Genomic DNA, 18,921 nt, shown 5'->3' with positions numbered 1-18,921 from the left:
ACGTGCGCGTCATCAGGGTTACAAAAGATTTAACTCGCAGGATCAAGTTGTATAGAAACCCGCGCTCCTCTCATAAAAGACAAACGCGTTGGTTGTGGGAAATTGTGCCGGACCCCATTTCGTGGGGAAAATCAAAACCATCCGCTCGCCTTGGTTACCAAACTCCCCAGGGCCCGCCCGGTGCGACCGGTCGGAGCGGGCTAGCCTGACTGTAGCTACAGCTTGTTGAGTTTTTTTTCATTAGGATGATTAACGTAGATATTTGATATAGGAGATATTGGAAATTTAGATTTGTTGAAGCTTTTTGGATTATATCTGTAACAAACACACAAGGACATACATCATGGGTTTAGTTGTTCAAGAATCAGGTTCATTCCAACACATTTTACGGTATGTATCATGCATTACGAGGAATTTGTAGATTTGAATATCGTGAAAATCGAAGATTAAGGATTTATTAATGAATAAGAGAACCTCTAAACATAGAATTACCACAAGGAGCAGATACACAGGCAACAAGAATAGGTTTTGTTCAGTTTTCTGTGATGCCAATTGATAATCATTAATCTGTAATATTTCATGGATAAACGAGAGTTAAAGGAATGGAATACTAACATAAAAATCCCCAATCTTTTTCAATAGTTTGTTAAACACCAACGTTGATGGTAGAATTAAGATCATGTACGCATTAACCACCATTAGAGGTGTTGGTAGAAGATATGCTAACTTGGTCTGTAAGAAGGCTGATGTTGATCTTTCTAAGAGAGCAGGTGAATTAACCCAAGAAGAATTAGAAAGAATTGTTACTATTATGCAACACCCAACCCAATATAAGATTCCAGCATGGTTCTTAAACAGACAAAAGGATGTTGTTGACGGTGGTGACCATCACGTCTTAGCTAACAACTTGGAATCTAAGTTGAGAGATGATTTAGAAAGATTAAAGAAAATGAGAGCTCACAGAGGTTTAAGACACTCTTGGCACTTAAGAGTTAGAGGTCAACACACCAAGACCACTGGTAGAAGAGGTAAATCCGCTTAATTGTGTTGTTGTAATTTTACTCTAACTCTTATAATTCCTTTATATAACTTTTTTTAACTAAATATAATCAGTTGAAATTTACTACGGTCGTTTTCAGTATTGTTTTGTAATTATTTTTGTTTCTGTTATTTTTGTCTTTCTTGTGTTTGTTCCCCTCTTGCTTGTAAGTTATTGTGGTTTTCTTACTTTGAAAACGTTTAGTTAAACATGCGTTTATTTGTTAAATTATACAAGCAATCTATAAAGTATCGATTAGTAAAGAGTTATGAAATGATAATCAAAATGTCTATTCTTTTTGATTAACAACAATAGTTTGAAACAAGTTTGAATTGTATATCTTTTCAGAACTAGAAGTTGGGGTATTTCCGTTTGTTTTAAGCTTCAACCTCATTGTTGGTTTTTGTCGCCTCGAGGAAGAAGGGTTATGTTGGATCAAGCCACAATCAGTTGATCTAAACTTAAAAGTATGGCATTCTTGATGGTTTGTTATATCATTCAAAGGCTTCTTTTTAGTTGGTGTGGACTGAAAAACCCCACTTGGTGGCAATGAGTTTACATTCTCCTTATTGTCGTCACGGAAAAGATTGTTTTTAACTTCGGTTTCCTTCAACTCTTTGAATCCCTCATGTTGTTTAACTTCCACTAATTCTGTATCTTCCTTACTTTTCTCAGATTCCTTAACTTTGTTGTTGTCCTTAACTTCGTTACTATCCTTAACATCGATGTTGCCTTTGGTATCCTTATTGAGGACCTCCTCAAACTGTAAAATCTTGTTCTTCCTCAAAGCCTGTCTTCTATTTTGAAACCAAATTTGAACAGCCTTCTCCGTCATATCGACACGATTAGCAATCTCAATTCTCTTCTCCTTATTAGGAGTTGAACACAATTTGAATTCATTCTTTAGAATAGCCAGTTCGTTTGGAGAGGTTCTTCTTCTTTTACGTCTTGCCAAACGAGCATTATCTATATCAGGTTCGTTCGATAAGAAGGTTTCTTGTGAATGAGAGATAAAGGCAAAGCCTTTGTCTTCAGCTGAAGCTTTCCTTTTTTTCAAATTAGTTGTTGAATTTGTCAATTTCAAAGTTAAGTTCTTAGGAGTATTCATTGATGGAGATATTATACAAGATTCCGATTTCGATTTTTCCTTTAATTTGAAAGGAGTCGAACAAGTGAAACTAGTATCGTTATCCAACAATGGATTTGATTTAGTGACTAGAGGAGTCGACTGATTAAAAAATATTGGGACTGATTGTTGGTGTTTCAATTTCAATGGAGTGACCGGTAAGAAAGACTTGTTTTGATTCGAACTCAACGAAGGCAATGGAATAGGCATTGACCTGCGAAGCGTTGGAGAAGTCAAATGGTCAATAGAAGGTAGGGGAAATGACTTTCTTGGATTATTGTATGACAAGGAATAGTTTAGAATTGATGTGTTTGAAGTATTAAAGGAATGAGCATTAGTACTTGAAACTGGAGTGTTTATCATTGAATATTTGAACGATGATTCTCTAGGAGAATTCAATATGGACGATAATGGAGGCAATGACACCTTTAGTGGAGATGGGACACTTTGATGATGAGTCGACATGATATCCTTAGGTGGGAGAGAGGGGAGTGAATCACTACTTTGAGCAAACAAGTCACAAAATGAACAAGCTCTCAAATGGAGGCGGTAGCACTTGAAGAGAATAGAACTAAGAGAGAGGGGAACAAAAGTATCATATATAATAATTGGATAATTCTTTGAACAATTAAGATACCCAATTTGGAAGTTAAGTATTCAACATCATATGAGAGGGGGGGCAACACGCTGCCCGAAAAGAGGCAAAAGTAAACACCGGACGCGTTGGGACGCGCGCCGCCTTGTTTACCTTTCTGTTGTTTGTTGTTTCCATCTATCTACTTACTTTAGGTAGATAGTGTTGCATTGTTTTTCAAGTAGGTGATCAATTACCGCGTCTTAGATTTTTTCCATCTACTTTTTCTTCAGTTTAAAAGCTACCTTCTTGCGTGGCGCAGAGAGGGGCTGCGCACGTGATGCGTCCTTGAGCTGGTCATGTGGCGCAGGCTCCAGAGTTGCTACTTTACCTGTTGGTATATCTTGTGTTATCTTGTCTTGCACTTTATCTTCATCAAGGACAATTTCGTCAATATATTCTAAAAGTTCTTGCTTTTCTAGATCTTGTTTCTCCCCTTCTCTTCTAGTTGGCTCTCTTTTATATCCAATAAGCCATTTTTCCCCACTACCATTATCCACATTTTCGAGTCGACACTTGCCGCTATCTCTGAGATGAATGGCAAATCGTGTAAGGGAAGTCCACCTTGTAGCGTTCAAATGTACAGCGTCCTTGTCAGTAATATACTCTTGGTAGCACGAGTTGAGCCCCACAAGCTTCTCGCCATGTGCACTTTTCAATTTCAATAGAAAGGCACGCTCAAATTCATCAGAGAAGGTTCTAAGCAACTTCTCAGCATCTCCGCCATGTTGAGCAAGTTTATCCTCAAGGTTTCGCATATGTGACTGAGATTTCGCATGAAGGGCAAATCCATGTTGGTCTAAACATTGGCGACGACATAGTTGACAGTAGAAACGTGTCTGTTGGAGCCCGCGGCGACGGCGAGCCTTTGCAAGATAGAGTTTGTCGGCTTTCTCTGTATGTGCCATTGATTTGATTTCTCTATTCTGTGCAGTCCGTGTAGAGCCACTTGATAGAACTAACAATACCAGTACCAGTACCGATGTCAATACTCGCCATAGTAGTTTGTCGCTTTCAATTTACTCAGTTGAAGAAGGAGAAGTGGGGGGGGGACAATAAAATTGAGCCGTATGCTAAGTAGAAAAAATTTCAATTGTTCCGCGATGAGAGACATGTCACGTGAGACCATGCACCCAATTAATAAATATACAAGGGCAATTTATTCCAAGCACTCTGCTCCTGTATGCATGAAGTTGTTGACAATAAATAACATACTCTGTTTTTCCATTGAAAAATAGAACAAATGGTATGTGCCTTAAATATATTATTCTATATTAGGAGACTCTAATTGCGCCAATTACATACGGGAAAATATACTAACAGCATTGCACACAGACTGGACTTCCTCCAAATTGGACTATAAGGATCTCAAAGACTCATGACCATGAGTATTTCTTCAACAAGGAGACGCAAGAATCCCAGTGGGATGCACCCGAGGGGACCGATACGGAAAAGCTAGACGAGTATCTCTCGAAGAATTTACACCGTCCTTCAAAAGTCAGAGTTAGACATCTTCTCATCAAACATAAAGATTCTAGGAAACCAAGTTCGTGGAAGGAGGAGAACATTACTAGAACCAAGGAAAGCGCAATAGAGAAGTTGCAGTCATATAAGGACGAAATCGAAAGAGGAGACGCTACACTTGAGCAGTTGGCTCTAGATAATTCGGATTGTAGTTCTCACAGTAAAGGTGGCGATTTAGGTTATTTTGGACATGGTGAAATGCAGCCTTCCTTTGAGAAGGCTGCCTTTCAATTGCAAGTCGGCGAGCTCAGTAATGTCGTTGAATCCGACTCTGGTGTCCATTTGATTGAGAGAATCGGTTAGTTCATATTGTCTCTCCTCTCTGTAGAATACGATACGGCAAAGTGACCCAGAGTGAGGCGCATGTGCCGTTGGTCACGTGACGGTGGGACTGTGTGAGTGGGTGTTTTTTTTCTTGTTTTTATGATTATCCTCCAAATGGAGGTATGTATGGTATATATTTATATATATATATGTATATATATATGTATAATATGTATATACAATGTGTATATGCACATGTATTTTTGTATATACAATACGTCTTGACAGATTCATGCGCCACTATTTCCGAATAGAGAGCGCCCCTGCTTTCCACCTTTATAGTCTTACCTTACTGCTATACACTTACTCCATATACACTGTACAAGCCATTTGTTTCATTGTAAGCAGAAAAAAAAAATAGCACATCAAGATAGACTGTGCTTGTCTTCTCTCCTCTTTTCTCTTTCTGCAAACGGTAATTGTTGGTTTCCTCTGTGTAACCTGTAAATAAATCTTTCTCATACAGAGAAAAATCCAAAATTCATAGAGTTTGCTTACGTAATACACGCTTAGTTACTGCATTCTTTTGCTGGACACGCAGCTCGCAGCTCATCATAACCAAGAACCCTTCATTTCAAGCATTCGACAGTGAACAGCAGCTTCAGGCCCTTCCTATATAGACATACAACGACTTCGTTTGGGGGAAAATGGCACAGCTCTCCTTCATCCGACATTCATGGACCCGTTGGAGTGCCTTGTCTTCACACGGACGCTCCCTATTATCACCAATCACGTCCACCGTCCTCGCTCGTGGAATCGCTTATCCATCACATGTAAATGCACCCGGTCGCCCTCTTCTGAACATCCGCCACCATCATTTGTGTCGACATCAACAATCTCTGGAAAAGCACCTCAACACAAACGGGATGTGCGGTACCTCAACTAACGTCCCTGATGGCAGACAAGTCTTGCCTACTAATGTCAAACCTCAACATTATAAATTAAGTTTGGAACCTCTATTTGATACTTCCAAATTCAACGGTGATGTCACTATTGATTTAGATGTCCAAGAATCTTCAGATAGTATCACTTTACACACCCTTGAGTTGGAGCTACTTGACTATTATCTAATTAAAGACGGGGAAAATATCAAACCAACCGAGCTTTCTACCAATGAAGATGATCAAACTACAACTTTCAAATTCAACCAAACATTCGATGCAAACTCTAAAGTTCAACTTTACATCAAATTCATTGGTGAATTGAACGACAAAATGGCAGGTTTCTATAAATCCACATATGAGGAAAACGGTGAAACCAAGTATCTTGCGACCACCCAAATGGAACCAACTGACTGTAGAAGAGCATTTCCTTCATTTGACGAACCAAACTTGAAGGCAAAGTTCACTATTTCTTTAGTCGGTGATAAGAAATTGACCTATTTATCCAATATGGATGTTAAGTCTGAGGAAGATATCTCGGAAACCAAAAAAGTTGTCCACTTCAATACCACTCCTTATATGTCAACCTATTTAGTTGCATTCATTGTTGGTGACTTGAGATACATTGAGTCAGAATACAAATTTAGGGATGTCCCTGTCAGGGTTTACACTACTCCAGGTTTCGAGGAAAAGGGTAGATATTCTTGTGAATTAGCAGCAAAGGCTCTAGAGTACTACGAACAAGTTTTTGATATCAAGTATCCTTTACCAAAGATGGATATGGTGGGTATCCACGATTTCTCTGCGGGTGCCATGGAAAACTGGGGTTTGGTTACTTACAGAATGGTGGACTTATTATTTGACGAATCTTCCACTCTTGCAACTAAGTTGAGGGTCTCTGAAGTCGTGGCGCATGAATTAGCACATCAATGGTTCGGCAATTTCTGTACAATGGATTTCTGGGACTCTTTATGGTTAAATGAGTCCTTTGCAACTTACATGTCCTGGAAATGTTGTAATCACTTTGAAAGTGAGTGGAAAGTTTGGGAGAACTTTGTTGGCGATTCCCTTCAATCCGCTTTATCTTTAGATGCCTTGAGATCTTCTCATCCAATTGAGGTCCCTGTCAAGAGAGCCGATGAAATTAACCAAATTTTCGATGCAATTTCGTACGAGAAGGGTTCTTCTGTTTTACGGATGTTGGCCAATTGGTTAGGTGAAGAGACTTTCATTAAGGGTGTCTCTCACTATCTAAAGAAACACGCATATGGTAATGCGAAAACTGAAGCATTGTGGGACTCTTTGTCTGAGGTTTCTGGTAAAGATGTTGCCTCAACTATGAAGGTTTGGACCACTAAAGTTGGTTACCCATTGGTCAAGGTTAATGAAACCAATGATAAGGTTGTGGTCAACCAACACAGATATTTGACTACTGGTGATGTCAAGCCAGAAGACGATCAAACTATTTATCCAATCTTCCTTGGTTTAAAGACCGATAAGGGCTTAGATGAATCAATCACTTTCAATGAAAGAGAGAAATCTCTTGATGTCTCGCCTCAAGGCTTTTTTAAAATCAATGGTAATTCCACTGGTGTCTACAGAGTTGCTTATGAAGACAAGAGATGGGAACGTTTAGGTAAGGAATCCTCTAAATTGTCGGTTGAAGATAGAATTGGTTTAGTCGCTGATGCAGGTGCATTATCTGTCTCTGGTTTCTCCAAGACTACAAACTTGCTATCACTAGTCTCTGGTTGGAAAGAGGAAAACTCCTTTTTTGTTTGGGATGAAATTATCGCAAGGGTTGGTGTTATCAAATCCGCATGGATCTTTGAAGACAGCGAGGTCAAGGACGCTTTGAAAGCTTTAACTGCTGACTTGGTTACTAAAAAGTGTCACGAAACTGGTTGGAGCTTCTCCCCAGAAGAGCCATTCTTGGAGCAGAGACTAAAGGCATTATTATTTGGTGCAGCTGTTTCCTCAGGTGATGAAAAGACCACTGCATTTACCAGAGAAGCCTTTGAAAAATACATCAAGGGTGATAAAGACGCCATTTCACCAAATATTAGAGCATCTATTTTCAACTCAATTGCGTCAAAGGGTGGTGAAGCCGAATATGAAGCTCTGTTGAACATTTACAAGAACCCACAGTCTATTGACGAAAAAATTACCGCTTTAAGAGCACTTGGTAGGTTTGAAAATGTTGAAATTTTGAAGAAAGTCTTAGCATTAACAATGGATGGTAGCGTTAGACCGCAAGATATCTATATTCCACTACAGGGTATGAGGGCAAGTGCTATCGGTATTAAAACTCTTTTCGGCTGGTTGAAGAATAATTGGGATGAAATTCAGAAGATGCTACCGCCAGGATTGACTATGTTAAGTTCTGTCGTTAAAGTTTGTACATCTGGTTTCACTTCCATGGAGCAATACCATGAAGTTGAAGACTTCTTCAAGGATAAAGACACTAAGGGCTACGATAAGAGTTTAGCACAATCCCTTGAAGTCATAAAGGGTAATGCTAACTGGGTTGCTAGAGATGGCAATGATGTTAAGCAATGGCTAAAGTCCCACGGTTACTTAAAATAGCTAATAAAACCTAGTTTATAAAATAACATGTAATAAAAGTAATTCCGTTGTACTGAAGTTGTTCAACAAAAACAAACGTAAACAGCACGGGTAGTTCGGAGACGTATGCAAACAGAAGACTCATTTAGTATGGCATCTCTTATAAAGCATGATCAGAAACTTGGTGAAGCCAGGAAACGCTTACACCCCTCTTCAGAATTCGAAAGTCCAACAAATTTGTGGTAACCATAGAAGATCTACAACAAGGTGAGAGGGCTCAACAAAATATAGGAAAAAAGGGAAACCTAGTGGCACATATTAGATAGCAAGGGGCAAAACAGTTGCTTTTTTTGCTACCTTTACTATACTGTGCCGCTCATACTTGTGAGAGTAATCGTATACAAACTATGGATACTGTAAATGAAATAAAGGGAAAGGAAGACGATAGCAAACGAGATGGAGTTGTACACAGCAAAAACAATACTAAAGATGAATTTATTTTAAATTCAACAATGAGTAATAGCACACCGAAGACTGCCAAAGGCAAAATAGAAAATGAAAATGACAATGGTCAAGTGTCTCCGTGTTTTCCAGCAATTTCTAAGACCGAAAAAGAAAAGAAAAAACTAATTGACTACATACTGGAAATTCCTGATATTCAAACTAAAGAAGGGCAAGAAGAGATCAACAGAGATGATGAAAGTTCTAAATTTTCAAGCCCTTTTGACAGCCGTGTTGATACGGCTGCTACCAACATTACTTTTCAAAAACAACATGAAAACATTCTACATCGGGACAAAAGTAAAGATGTTAGAATAGATTTGCCAGGTACGGAAAGTGAAGAAAATTCTAGCTTTTTTTCGTCTCCTTGTGTTAGTAAGAAAGCAAAAGATAGTCACAAGGCACCGAAGAAGAGGAAGTTTGAAGGTGGGAGGGGCAGTGTGAATAACAAAAGGCCTTTACCTAAAGCAGCTAGAGAAGTTGATTCAATGGATGCAATAAATGGGTCTGATGAAAATTCTGATAAAGAAGAAGCAGGTCTAATCCAAACACCTTTACCGTATATAATTGACGAGAAGCCAATATACGAGTATATGGAGGGGGAAGATTCAGTTTACTATGATATCCTAGGTAAAAAAGATAGAAACGAGTCACTAGACGAAAATGAGAGGCAATTCCTTGACTATATACACATGAATTTCGATCAATGGTGTGAAGAAAGTGGTCGATTTGCGAAGGAATACGACGTATTGACCAAAAAAGTTATTTTAGCTAGACTAAAGTTTGATAGGAGAATCCATTTCTTGAGGAAAAGCTTAGATACATTTGCTTTGAACCTAGAAAAATATGGAGAGGAGATACATAAACGCAGCGAAATTTTGAAAGAATACTGTGAAAGAATAGTAACAGAGGTTGACCAGTGAAGTGGTTTATCTATCACATTGCTACAACTATTTGAACCCGGTTATTCGCCTGAAGATATATTGATGTTAATTTATTTTGAAATTTCTGATTTTATTAATATTTAAATTAATGATATTTTAAACAGAGGAAAGAAAATATACAAATCCCTTACTTTCTGTATCTTCTTTGAGCACCAGAGGAGACAGCAACAATGTTGGTTGGGACCTTGAAACCTAAAGACTTGATCATAGCATCGGTATCTTCGTCGACGTATAAAGCACCCTTGTTCTTTTCTAAGTCTAAAGCAGAAACCTTTGGAACGTATTGATCCTTTCTTTCTCTTTCCTCTTCTTGTAACTTGAAAGAAATACCTCTAACTGGACCCTTTTGAATTCTCTTCATTAAGTGGGTAGTGTAACCAGCAATCTTGTTTCTTAATCTCTTGGATTGAATTTCTGCAATTTCAGAGGTTAATCTCTTGTTGGTTTCAAAGTCTTGAGTTAACTTTGGATAGTACTTTTCAATTAAAACCTTGGAGGCTCTCTTGACGGTCTTAGTTCTAACTCTACCCTGTAATAATTCAAATTGTTAGCACGTGTAAATGTTAGTAAAATGAACATAAAATAGTTTTTTGTATTTGAATTTAGAGATGCAGTCCACTGCCATTATATCTTGAAGAATATGCAGTTTGTTTCAGCTAACGTAGTATAAATATTCCTCATGCAAAATTGCTGCCTATCAACACCATATCATCACTTGAGCCAAATCTATTTACACCGATTCATCTGCTATTTTTTTTTCTCTGTAGTTCTCTGAACGACAATTCTTCAATAATAAACTTTGGTGGGTGAAGAGATCTCTCCATTCATATTTTCTCGGTTGACTGTGTGCTTCTCATGTACATACCATTTTTAAAGATTATAGATGTCTAGTGAAATATATCAGAATAAGGGACAGTTACTTTGACAACCTTCAAGACTCAGTACAATTTTCATCATTTTTACTAAATTTCATAGTACTCACTACGCACACCCACATCCACACAGTCTCAGAATGGAGGAGAGGGAAACCTCGTCAACGGAAGGGGACGCGCAAAAGCCACTGTGACTGCGGTATTCCACGCCGCACAACATTTTCTGGTGGGAGATATCTAGAAAGAGGCCAAAAAAAATGGCATTTTTGGAGCGAAAAGTTTATGGGAAATAAACAAAAAGTTAAGCAGACTTATCAGCTCAACCCTTAAATGTTGCACGTGATTTGGTTTTCTATACCCTTCTTGCTTCCCTTTTGGGACACGTTTTTGTGGCCAAAAAAGAAAATGTTTTAGAAAAATCAACAAATTCAAGTGAGAAAAAGAAGATATTGAGCAATTAAAGCATTGAAAGGGTTAAGTAAGGGGTACGGAGTGTCTATAGAACGTGTACCACGCAGTCTACATACAAACAGCACTTATTAGATTACTGTTTTGTGCAGCGTATACTGTGTACACAGCTCAACTTCCCCATTGGCCTGCCACTCTATCGACTAACCTGCCATTTTATTATTCACCAGGCCAAGCAATAGTATATAGAGGCTTAAAATTAAATTGAAAAATAAGTTGTTAAGTGAGGTCTCGAACCGACGCGTCGATTATATCAAACATGGGTAAATTTCATTGTGATGTTTGTTCGTCGGATTGTACCAGGCGTATACGTATCAGTTGTGCCGAATGCACCGATTACGATTTGTGTGTTCCATGTTTTTCATCGGGGAAATCATCGGGCCAGCATAAGCCATGGCACGATTATAGGGTTATTGAACAACATCAATATCCAATTTTTGATGAAGATTGGGGAGCAGATGAGGAGTTGTTATTAATTGAAGGATGTGAGACTTTAGGACTGGGTAATTGGCAAGATATTGCTGACTTTATCGAAGGTAGATCTAAGGATGAAGTTGGGAAGCACTATGAAGAAATTTATCTAAATTCTCCATATTATCCGATACCTGACCTGAATAAGAAATTCCCGGACGTAACCGTTTCCCAATTTCTAGGTAATAGAAAGAGACGTTTTGAAGATCGTAAAAAACTTGAGCTACCTCCTCCAAAAAAGTTGCTAACTTCTCAACCTTTGTGTTCTCATATCCAGCGTTATATGCCTGGTAGGTTGGAATTTGAAGAAGAAGCCGAAGATGAAGCTGAGAAAGTTGTGCAAGACATGGTTTTCGAGCCAGATGAAAGTGAAGAGGACATTCAATTGAAATTGCTAATCCTGCATATCTATAATGAAAAGCTAACTTTAAGAGCAGAGAGAAAGAGATTGATGATCAACGACAATTTGTTGGATTACAAGACCAATAACGCCATTGACAAGAAACGTTCAAAAGAGGAAAAGGAGTTGTATAATAAAATAAAACCATTTGCTAGGATCATGAGTAGCAACGATTTTCAGGAATTCTCAGATGACATTTTGAAAGAATTCAAAATTCGGAATAGAATCAATCAATTACAAAATTGGAGGAAGAATGGTATTTTAACATTAGAAGAAGGTGAACAATATGAAAGAGAGAAAGTCTCAAGAATTTCAAAGCTAGGTGGTGTTTCTTCTTCTGGTGCAATTACTAAGGAAAGACATACATTAAATTCTGTTAGATCAACCTCAAGAATATCAAGTCCGTCTGATATTAAAATGAGGAAAATTAAAGGTTCAAACAATGATCCTTTGGATATTTCAGATGCTCCGGATTTTCATTTATTATCAGACGCTGAAAAATCATTGTGCGAAGAGCTTCGAATATATCCAAAGCCATTTATTTGTATTAAGGAATTGATATTCACTGAGATCTTGAAGAATAATGGCAGGCTGAACATTGAAAAATGTAATTCATTAATCAAGTTGGAAGAAAAGAAGGCATCCAAAATCTACGATTATTTCGTCAAGCAAAACTGGTGTCAACTCTCCAATTGAAAAGGAGAAAGGTGAACAATGGGAAAAAAAACACAGGATAAAGAGTGAAGGGATATGGGGGGGAAGCTCCCGTTTTTTTATACCATCCTTCGCCGTGTATTATATATTTGTAATTTATACATTGTAGTATTAAAACCAAAAGCTATAACCACGTAATAGTGTGTGGCTGAAAGCGGCAACGTTTTTTGGCATGAAAGGAGTGATGAATTTTTTTTTGTAAATTTGAGGGATGAGGACATGATTATTAAATTTTTCGATATAAATTTTTCATTATAAAATCTATTGCTTAAATGAAATCTTTTCCATAGCTACACATAGAACCAAATAATGTCAGACAAGGCAAGATATGCAATTGAAAGGTCTATTCCTGAGCTTGAAGACCTTGAGAAGAAGGGTCTATTTAGCAAAAAAGAAATCAGTATGATTGTTCGTCGTAGAACTGATTTTGAACACAGAATTGCAGGACGTGGGTCAAAACCTCGTGATTTCCTTGCATATGTGAAATTTGAGAAAAATGTTGACAGGCTAAGAAAGAAGCGTGCTGAGCGTATGAAGGAAGTTATGGATAAAATGCCAAGTATTAGTACATGGTCGATTTCACAGAGGATTTTATTTATTTTCCAAAGAGGAACCAATAAATATCCAAGTAATATGGAACTGTGGGCTGGTTATCTGAAATATGCCAGAAGTCAAGAGAGTGTTAAGGTTGTGTATGATGTTTACTCCAAGCTCTTATCCTTACAACCCAGAAATGTCGACGTTTGGTTGAGTGGAGCTAAATGGGAATTTGAATATAATAAGAATGTGAAAGGAGCAAGAGCGTTATTCAAACGTTGCCTTAGATTTAATATTGAAGAAGAGAGAGTGTGGACTGAATTTATCAAATTTGAACTAAACTACTTGAGTAAGTTGCTCGCTAGGAGGAAATTATTACAATTAGTTAGTGAGCGTCAGCAACGTGAGGATTTGGAGGAAGAAGAACGAAAGAGAAAGAAGGTTGATGAAAACGGTGAGGAAATTGAAGATGAAGATATTCTCAAATTGGAAGTTGATGACAACGAAATAAACAATGAATTGAACCAATTGCCAGAAATGAATGTATCTACACTTGGAAGTATCGAAGACAATCCAGTTCTACGCGGTGATTTAGTGATGGCCATTTACGATGTCTTCGTTGCGACTATGGTTAAGAGGGTGGAATCCCAAGACAAAAGAAATTGTGTTTTCAGAATTGCCAACAACGTATTATCAATTATTGATAGATTTGATATTTTGGAGAGGACCCATATGTGTGACTACATTATCAAAGACTTGAATGCAAGATTCCCAACCGATGTTCCATGTATTTTACTACAATTGACCTTACCTTTAAGATACTTATCTATCAAAGACGATGATTTCATTTCGGGATTACAACAAAATGTCAAGTTATACCAAGCGTGGTATTCTAAATCACCACTGGATGAAAAAATCAAGAATGAGGTCAAGCCGGCGTACGCTGAATATATCAGTAACAGGTTCCTTTCAGTTGCGGAAGGGGATACTGAACAGTTATTGAGTTTACTGATCAAAAAACTTTAAAGTTATACAGTGTATGTAGTAGATAGCAAAAACAAAGTCTTTAATCATTCGAGTTTATTCCATGTAGCACCAGCTGCTTCGACTTTCTTGCCTATTCTTTTGTATGAAAATAGAAACGTAAAGACAATGCCAACTATCAGGCCAGAAATTGCGTAAATATAGTATAGGGAATTATTTGGAGCAGGTAACCAATAAGCAACGAGGTTGTTCTCTGTGTCATAAATGTCCCTTCCGATACTCAGCCATTTTATATTGAAGCTGAGAGGCACATTTTGGCCAATAATAACTTTTGTTGTATTTCCAGAAGATGAAAATGCCGTACCTGACACAATTTCATTATCCTTGTTGGAGAGGAGCAGGACGTTGACATTAGGATCGATGTCGAAATGCGACTCTAGAACGTTTCCCCTGAAACTGAAATCAACAGGCACGTAAATACGGGAATTTGGTCTTAGTTCGAAACGGCAAGTCAATGGAGCATCTTTATGTAAATACAATTGGAAGAGGTGAAAGATCTCATCTTCGAACTTGACTGTACATTTAATGTTAGAGTCCTCCATGTATTTCAGGGACAATGGGGCATTGGACTCCAGACACGACATGAACGGAGCATAGACAATTTCTCCCTTGTCATCGAAAACGTGTTCTCCATTGTCGATTTGTCTCTTGATACATTCTATGGGAATGGAATTGCCTGCTGAATATGGCTTGTAGGTGGACACGTCCAATTCTGAGAGCGGGTACTCTTGGAATTTAGAAGCCCATGTCAGGGGTAGTGAAAGGGCAAGTAAGATGTATTTGAGCATTGCAGTTGTCTCTAAAAGGCAAGATATGGTTGATTACAGGAGTGTACAAGGTAATGTTTGATCTCCATCATTATAGTAGTAGTTGTAATCCATAAGCGAGTTTTGGAATGAGAAATTCCTGAAAATAACACGCTAATCAATATTAAACTATTTATATCTATATTCATATATATATATAAATATATGTATGTATGTATGTATGTATATTACAAGAGGAGGGGAGAAGGATGCCAGGATCCCTTCGAAGAGGTTGTATTTACTTTGGTAGTGGGTTGCTATTGGGGATGTTGGCAAAACATTTCTTTCTTGCCCTGATGCTCTTCCAATGGGCAGTCAAGCCGTCTTTGCGTTTGAACTTTCTTCCACACCCCCAATGCATTCCATTTTCGGCAATACCGGCACATATGTAATCCTTTGATTGGGAGTGTTGTGATTTCTCGTGTCTTCGACGGTCACTATGTCTTGCAAATTCCTTGTGACAAGTTTCACACTGGAAAGGTTTCTGGTGTTCATGTGTTGACTGGTAGTGGGACACGAAATTTAACTTTCTGGAGAATGTTTTCTGACAGCCGGGGAAATGGCATATGAAGATCTTGTTTGGCGGTTTCTGGTGGTATTGCTGCGAGAAGCTGACATGAGGTTGGTCCAAGATGATGTCTGTAGTTGTGGGAGTTTGTGCCGTATGCGAAACTGTCTTTGAAAAGGGGGAATTGGTGGTCCGATAGTTGCTATTGGTGCTACTGCTAATGCCAACGGTGTTACTATTTACAATTCCGTATGGGAAGGGGTTGTTGATTGAGTGAATGAGTTTCGATATAGCGGGGGAAGTAGCAGCTGGGGAGGAAGGGTGGGACGAGTGGGTTGGTTCTAAAGGTATCGATATATTATTGAGCCACTCGGAGTTTGTGTTGAGAATCCTGTCTTCCTTTTGCAGGAAGTAGTTTGCAGAGTCCGATGTATGTTGCATGTGGGTGTTGTCAGCGTTCTCGTTGTCAGCGTTGTCATTGTCATTGGTGTCGTTATCAGCGTTGTCGTTGGTGCTGGCACCAACGCCCGGCCGGACATACTGGTCTTCCAAACCGTCTCGGGCTGTGGTGTCTCTGTTTTCCACCTGTACAGCCTTGATTGCATCTTCACCTCTCTGAAACCGTGGATCGCAGTCTATACGAGCCACTCTCTCGACAGAGGAGGTGCTCTCTGACATTCCATATACCCACTCTACGTTGTTCTAGCTGGTATCTGCTCTCTGTAGCTGCCACTAGATGCATACACACATACAAACACACAAATACACACACACCACGGGTCCACCATGTCCACTCCATCCATCTTGTAGCACACCACCATTAAAATTCCCCCTCCTCTCCCCCTCGATGCTCGCTCACCACGCCCTCTAAACAGCGACGGCGCATAACCCGCCTACCACGGCCGCCGCAGCCACGTACACTGCAAGCGGCACAAAATCCGCAGGCACATTAGCCGAAACATGCACTGGAACAGCGTCGAGCGCGACGCGCGGGTACGCGTGGGGCGCGAGTAGCACGCTGTCGGGGCGGACAGCAACGTCGACCGGGTAGACTGCGGACCAGCAGACACGCACAAAGCGCGCGGTAGCACGAGAGGGGTCTGGACAGACAGCAAGCGGTAGCACGATGGGGGTTTGCACTTGGGTGAAGTTGAAGTTGAAGTTGTGCACCTCAAGGGATGGAGGGACTCTGTCTCCGGGGTAATGATGAAGAAACGCCTCTGTGTTTGCATTGGCGGAGCAGATCATAACTAAGAGAAGGCCCAAGAGATAGACCATTGTCTGTGCAATAGACATTGTAAGGGACCGACACGTTAAGGGACCAAATAAGTATAGGAACGGTCATATGAAGGTAAAGGGGGGGAGGGGAAATGGCATGTAACAACAGTGTCGATTTTCTCCTACATGGTAATTTTCTGTGCTGCATTTTCAATTGTGCGCTTTGGTGAGCTCGAAAATAAACAGCAACGTAAGACAAATTCGATTTTACACAACTGAGAAGTTTTTATATAGTGAGGCGGGCCATTTACCTGACACTGACAACACGCAGTGCAGTGAAAACCGCAACTACAATGATAACAACAACTACAAGAGCAACTGCTAATGTAGTGGTTGTAGCAGTGCTGGCATTGCCACAACAGGTTGTTATTACTAGTACTGTTATATGGACTAAATGCTATACTTATCTTTGTCTATTGTATTGTTCATTGTAGAGATTTGCAAAGTGGTCTCAGATACGGATACGAGCGCAACGAGCCGTTTAACAATTTTAAGACAGGAGAAAAAGAAAAAAAAAGTACATGTATTTAAGGACAAGAATACCCTCCTCAACTATGAAAGACTGTAAAGAGGGGCCCTATAACATTACTGTGACGCTTGCTCATCAATACTTGTCTGTCATTTGTCGTTTCCCCTCCCCTTTGTTTCCACAGCACATACCAGAATGTCTCAGGAAAATACAAACTACGATGCCATTGTCATTGGTGCTGGTGTTGTTGGACCATGTCTAGCCAAATGCCTTGCCTCACAGGGCCGTAAGGTTCTCATTGTAGAACGTGAATGGACAAAACCAAACAGAATTGTTGGAGAGTTGATGCAGCCTGCGGGGTTGCTTGCCCTAAAGAGACTAGGAATGGCCAAGGCAGTCAATAATATCGAGGCCATCCAAGTTGATGGTTACTATGTATCCTATTTCGGTAAGGGCGTTACTATTCCGTACCCAACCAAGGATGTCCTCAAGAATCTCAACACCAAGCCCGTCCCCGGCGCCATTAAGGAAAACGACGTTGAAGATGACGGCGACAGAATTGCCACTGATACCACTCTCAATATGAAGGAATGGGAAAATTCTGAAACTGTTAAAGGTGTTGCCCTACATCATGGTGAGTTCTTGATGAATTTAAGAGAAATCTGTTTGAGGGAGAAGAACGTCACCAAACTGGAGGGTAACGTCACCGACATTGTCTACGATGGCGATCGTGTTGTGGGCGTCAAAGTCCAGAATCAGGGCGTCTTCAATGCCTCCCTAGTTTTCTCATGCGATGGTATCTATTCGAAATTCAGGAAACAATTGGCCGAAGACCACGTTCCAAGCATTGGATCCTACTTCATTGCCCTCGACCTCGTGGACGCCCCTCTACCTTCCAAATACCATGGACATGTCTTACTTGGTGAGCATGCTCCAGTTTTAATCTATCAAATTTCTCCTCATCATAGTAGAATCTTATGTGCCTATAGATCTAAAACCTTGCCAAAGAAACAGGAGGTTTTGGACTATTTGAGAAAATCGGTTTTACCAAATTTACCAGACCAGGTAAAGCCAAGCTTCGAGAAGGCATATGAGGAATCCGTCAATGGTAGCTCAATCTATAAGGCTATGCCTAATCAATTCTTAACGGCACGTTTAAACGATGTCCCTGGCTTCATCTGTGTCGGCGATTCCTTAAACATGAGACACCCGCTCACCGGTGGTGGTATGACAGTTGGTTTGAACGATTGTGCCTTGTTGGTGGAAATTCTATCCGAATTGACAAATGAACAATTGAAGGATCATAATTTGGTTTTTGACGCTATGACCCGTTTCCATGATGAACGGAAACCCCTCGATGTCGTCATTAATACTTTGTCAATTGCTCTTTACAGTCTATTCGCAGCTGATAGCTCTTCATTATCGATTCTACAACGCGGTTGTTTCCATTACTTCCTTCGTGGTGGCGATTCCATCTCAGGACCTGTTGGTTTGTTGAGTGGTATGACCCCCAGACCATCCTTATTATTCTACCACTTCTTTGCTGTTGCCTTTTACTCTTGTTGGATTAACATCAAGGAGAAAGGTGTACTCGGTTTCCCCATAGCTCTCATCCAAAACACATTGGCTCTTATTACTGCTTGTAATGTACTTCTCCCATTCCTTTCAAGGGAAATCTTTTCCTAATGTCATTCATTTTTCTTACTTCTATTGCTCTTGCCCCCTTACACCTCCTGTTATATGTAACCTAGGATAGTTGTATACTTTTCAACTACATTATATAGATTTTTCTAAAGATTATAACCATGTCGTCAAG

The 18,921-nt window shown here is 39.5% G+C and overlaps 12 protein-coding genes across 12 annotated transcripts; 7 read left to right on the top strand and 5 right to left on the bottom strand.

The window, feature by feature from the left end:
- Nucleotides 1-343: 343 nt before the first annotated feature.
- C5L36_0C07780 (uncharacterized protein) lies at nucleotides 344-1,042 on the top strand (the record flags this gene model as incomplete). The annotated part of the gene is made up of 2 exons (XM_029466481.1): nucleotides 344-390; nucleotides 643-1,042. 2 exons carry the CDS (start codon nucleotides 344-346, stop codon nucleotides 1,040-1,042), a joined length of 447 nt encoding a protein of 148 aa, XP_029322341.1.
- Nucleotides 1,043-1,328: 286 nt separating this feature from the next.
- C5L36_0C07770 (uncharacterized protein) lies at nucleotides 1,329-2,630 on the bottom strand (the record flags this gene model as incomplete). The annotated part of the gene is made up of 1 exon (XM_029466480.1): nucleotides 1,329-2,630. One exon carries the CDS (start codon nucleotides 2,628-2,630, stop codon nucleotides 1,329-1,331), a length of 1,302 nt encoding a protein of 433 aa, XP_029322340.1.
- A 387-nt stretch (nucleotides 2,631-3,017) lies between these two features.
- Nucleotides 3,018-3,707, bottom strand: C5L36_0C07760 (uncharacterized protein; the record flags this gene model as incomplete). Its single annotated transcript, XM_029466479.1, has 1 exon — nucleotides 3,018-3,707. The coding sequence occupies one exon, from the start codon at nucleotides 3,705-3,707 to the stop codon at nucleotides 3,018-3,020; it is 690 nt and encodes a 229-aa protein (XP_029322339.1).
- Nucleotides 3,708-4,042: 335 nt separating this feature from the next.
- Nucleotides 4,043-4,626, top strand: C5L36_0C07750 (uncharacterized protein; the record flags this gene model as incomplete). Its single annotated transcript, XM_029466478.1, has 2 exons — nucleotides 4,043-4,045; nucleotides 4,135-4,626. 2 exons carry the CDS (start codon nucleotides 4,043-4,045, stop codon nucleotides 4,624-4,626), a joined length of 495 nt encoding a protein of 164 aa, XP_029322338.1.
- Nucleotides 4,627-5,294: 668 nt separating this feature from the next.
- On the top strand, nucleotides 5,295-8,114 carry C5L36_0C07740 (uncharacterized protein; the record flags this gene model as incomplete). Its single annotated transcript, XM_029466477.1, has 1 exon — nucleotides 5,295-8,114. The coding sequence occupies one exon, from the start codon at nucleotides 5,295-5,297 to the stop codon at nucleotides 8,112-8,114; it is 2,820 nt and encodes a 939-aa protein (XP_029322337.1).
- Nucleotides 8,115-8,500: 386 nt separating this feature from the next.
- Nucleotides 8,501-9,517, top strand: C5L36_0C07730 (uncharacterized protein; the record flags this gene model as incomplete). The annotated part of the gene is made up of 1 exon (XM_029466476.1): nucleotides 8,501-9,517. The coding sequence occupies one exon, from the start codon at nucleotides 8,501-8,503 to the stop codon at nucleotides 9,515-9,517; it is 1,017 nt and encodes a 338-aa protein (XP_029322336.1).
- Nucleotides 9,518-9,665: 148 nt separating this feature from the next.
- On the bottom strand, nucleotides 9,666-10,406 carry C5L36_0C07720 (uncharacterized protein; the record flags this gene model as incomplete). The annotated part of the gene is made up of 2 exons (XM_029466475.1): nucleotides 9,666-10,067; nucleotides 10,404-10,406. 2 exons carry the CDS (start codon nucleotides 10,404-10,406, stop codon nucleotides 9,666-9,668), a joined length of 405 nt encoding a protein of 134 aa, XP_029322335.1.
- Nucleotides 10,407-11,137: 731 nt separating this feature from the next.
- C5L36_0C07710 (uncharacterized protein) lies at nucleotides 11,138-12,445 on the top strand (the record flags this gene model as incomplete). Its single annotated transcript, XM_029466474.1, has 1 exon — nucleotides 11,138-12,445. One exon carries the CDS (start codon nucleotides 11,138-11,140, stop codon nucleotides 12,443-12,445), a length of 1,308 nt encoding a protein of 435 aa, XP_029322334.1.
- A 327-nt stretch (nucleotides 12,446-12,772) lies between these two features.
- C5L36_0C07700 (uncharacterized protein) lies at nucleotides 12,773-14,026 on the top strand (the record flags this gene model as incomplete). Its single annotated transcript, XM_029466473.1, has 1 exon — nucleotides 12,773-14,026. The coding sequence occupies one exon, from the start codon at nucleotides 12,773-12,775 to the stop codon at nucleotides 14,024-14,026; it is 1,254 nt and encodes a 417-aa protein (XP_029322333.1).
- Nucleotides 14,027-14,070: 44 nt separating this feature from the next.
- Nucleotides 14,071-14,832, bottom strand: C5L36_0C07690 (uncharacterized protein; the record flags this gene model as incomplete). Its single annotated transcript, XM_029466472.1, has 1 exon — nucleotides 14,071-14,832. The coding sequence occupies one exon, from the start codon at nucleotides 14,830-14,832 to the stop codon at nucleotides 14,071-14,073; it is 762 nt and encodes a 253-aa protein (XP_029322332.1).
- Nucleotides 14,833-15,088: 256 nt separating this feature from the next.
- C5L36_0C07680 (uncharacterized protein) lies at nucleotides 15,089-16,036 on the bottom strand (the record flags this gene model as incomplete). The annotated part of the gene is made up of 1 exon (XM_029466471.1): nucleotides 15,089-16,036. The coding sequence occupies one exon, from the start codon at nucleotides 16,034-16,036 to the stop codon at nucleotides 15,089-15,091; it is 948 nt and encodes a 315-aa protein (XP_029322331.1).
- A 1,264-nt stretch (nucleotides 16,037-17,300) lies between these two features.
- On the top strand, nucleotides 17,301-18,791 carry C5L36_0C07670 (uncharacterized protein; the record flags this gene model as incomplete). Its single annotated transcript, XM_029466470.1, has 1 exon — nucleotides 17,301-18,791. The coding sequence occupies one exon, from the start codon at nucleotides 17,301-17,303 to the stop codon at nucleotides 18,789-18,791; it is 1,491 nt and encodes a 496-aa protein (XP_029322330.1).
- Between the last annotated feature and the right edge of the window lie 130 nt (nucleotides 18,792-18,921).

This window comes from Pichia kudriavzevii, chromosome 3 (genome assembly GCF_003054445.1).
Source record: "Pichia kudriavzevii chromosome 3, complete sequence".
In the NCBI taxonomy this organism is placed as follows: Eukaryota; Fungi; Ascomycota; class Pichiomycetes; order Pichiales; family Pichiaceae; genus Pichia; species Pichia kudriavzevii.
This window is presented reverse-complemented; position numbering and strand designations above follow the sequence as displayed.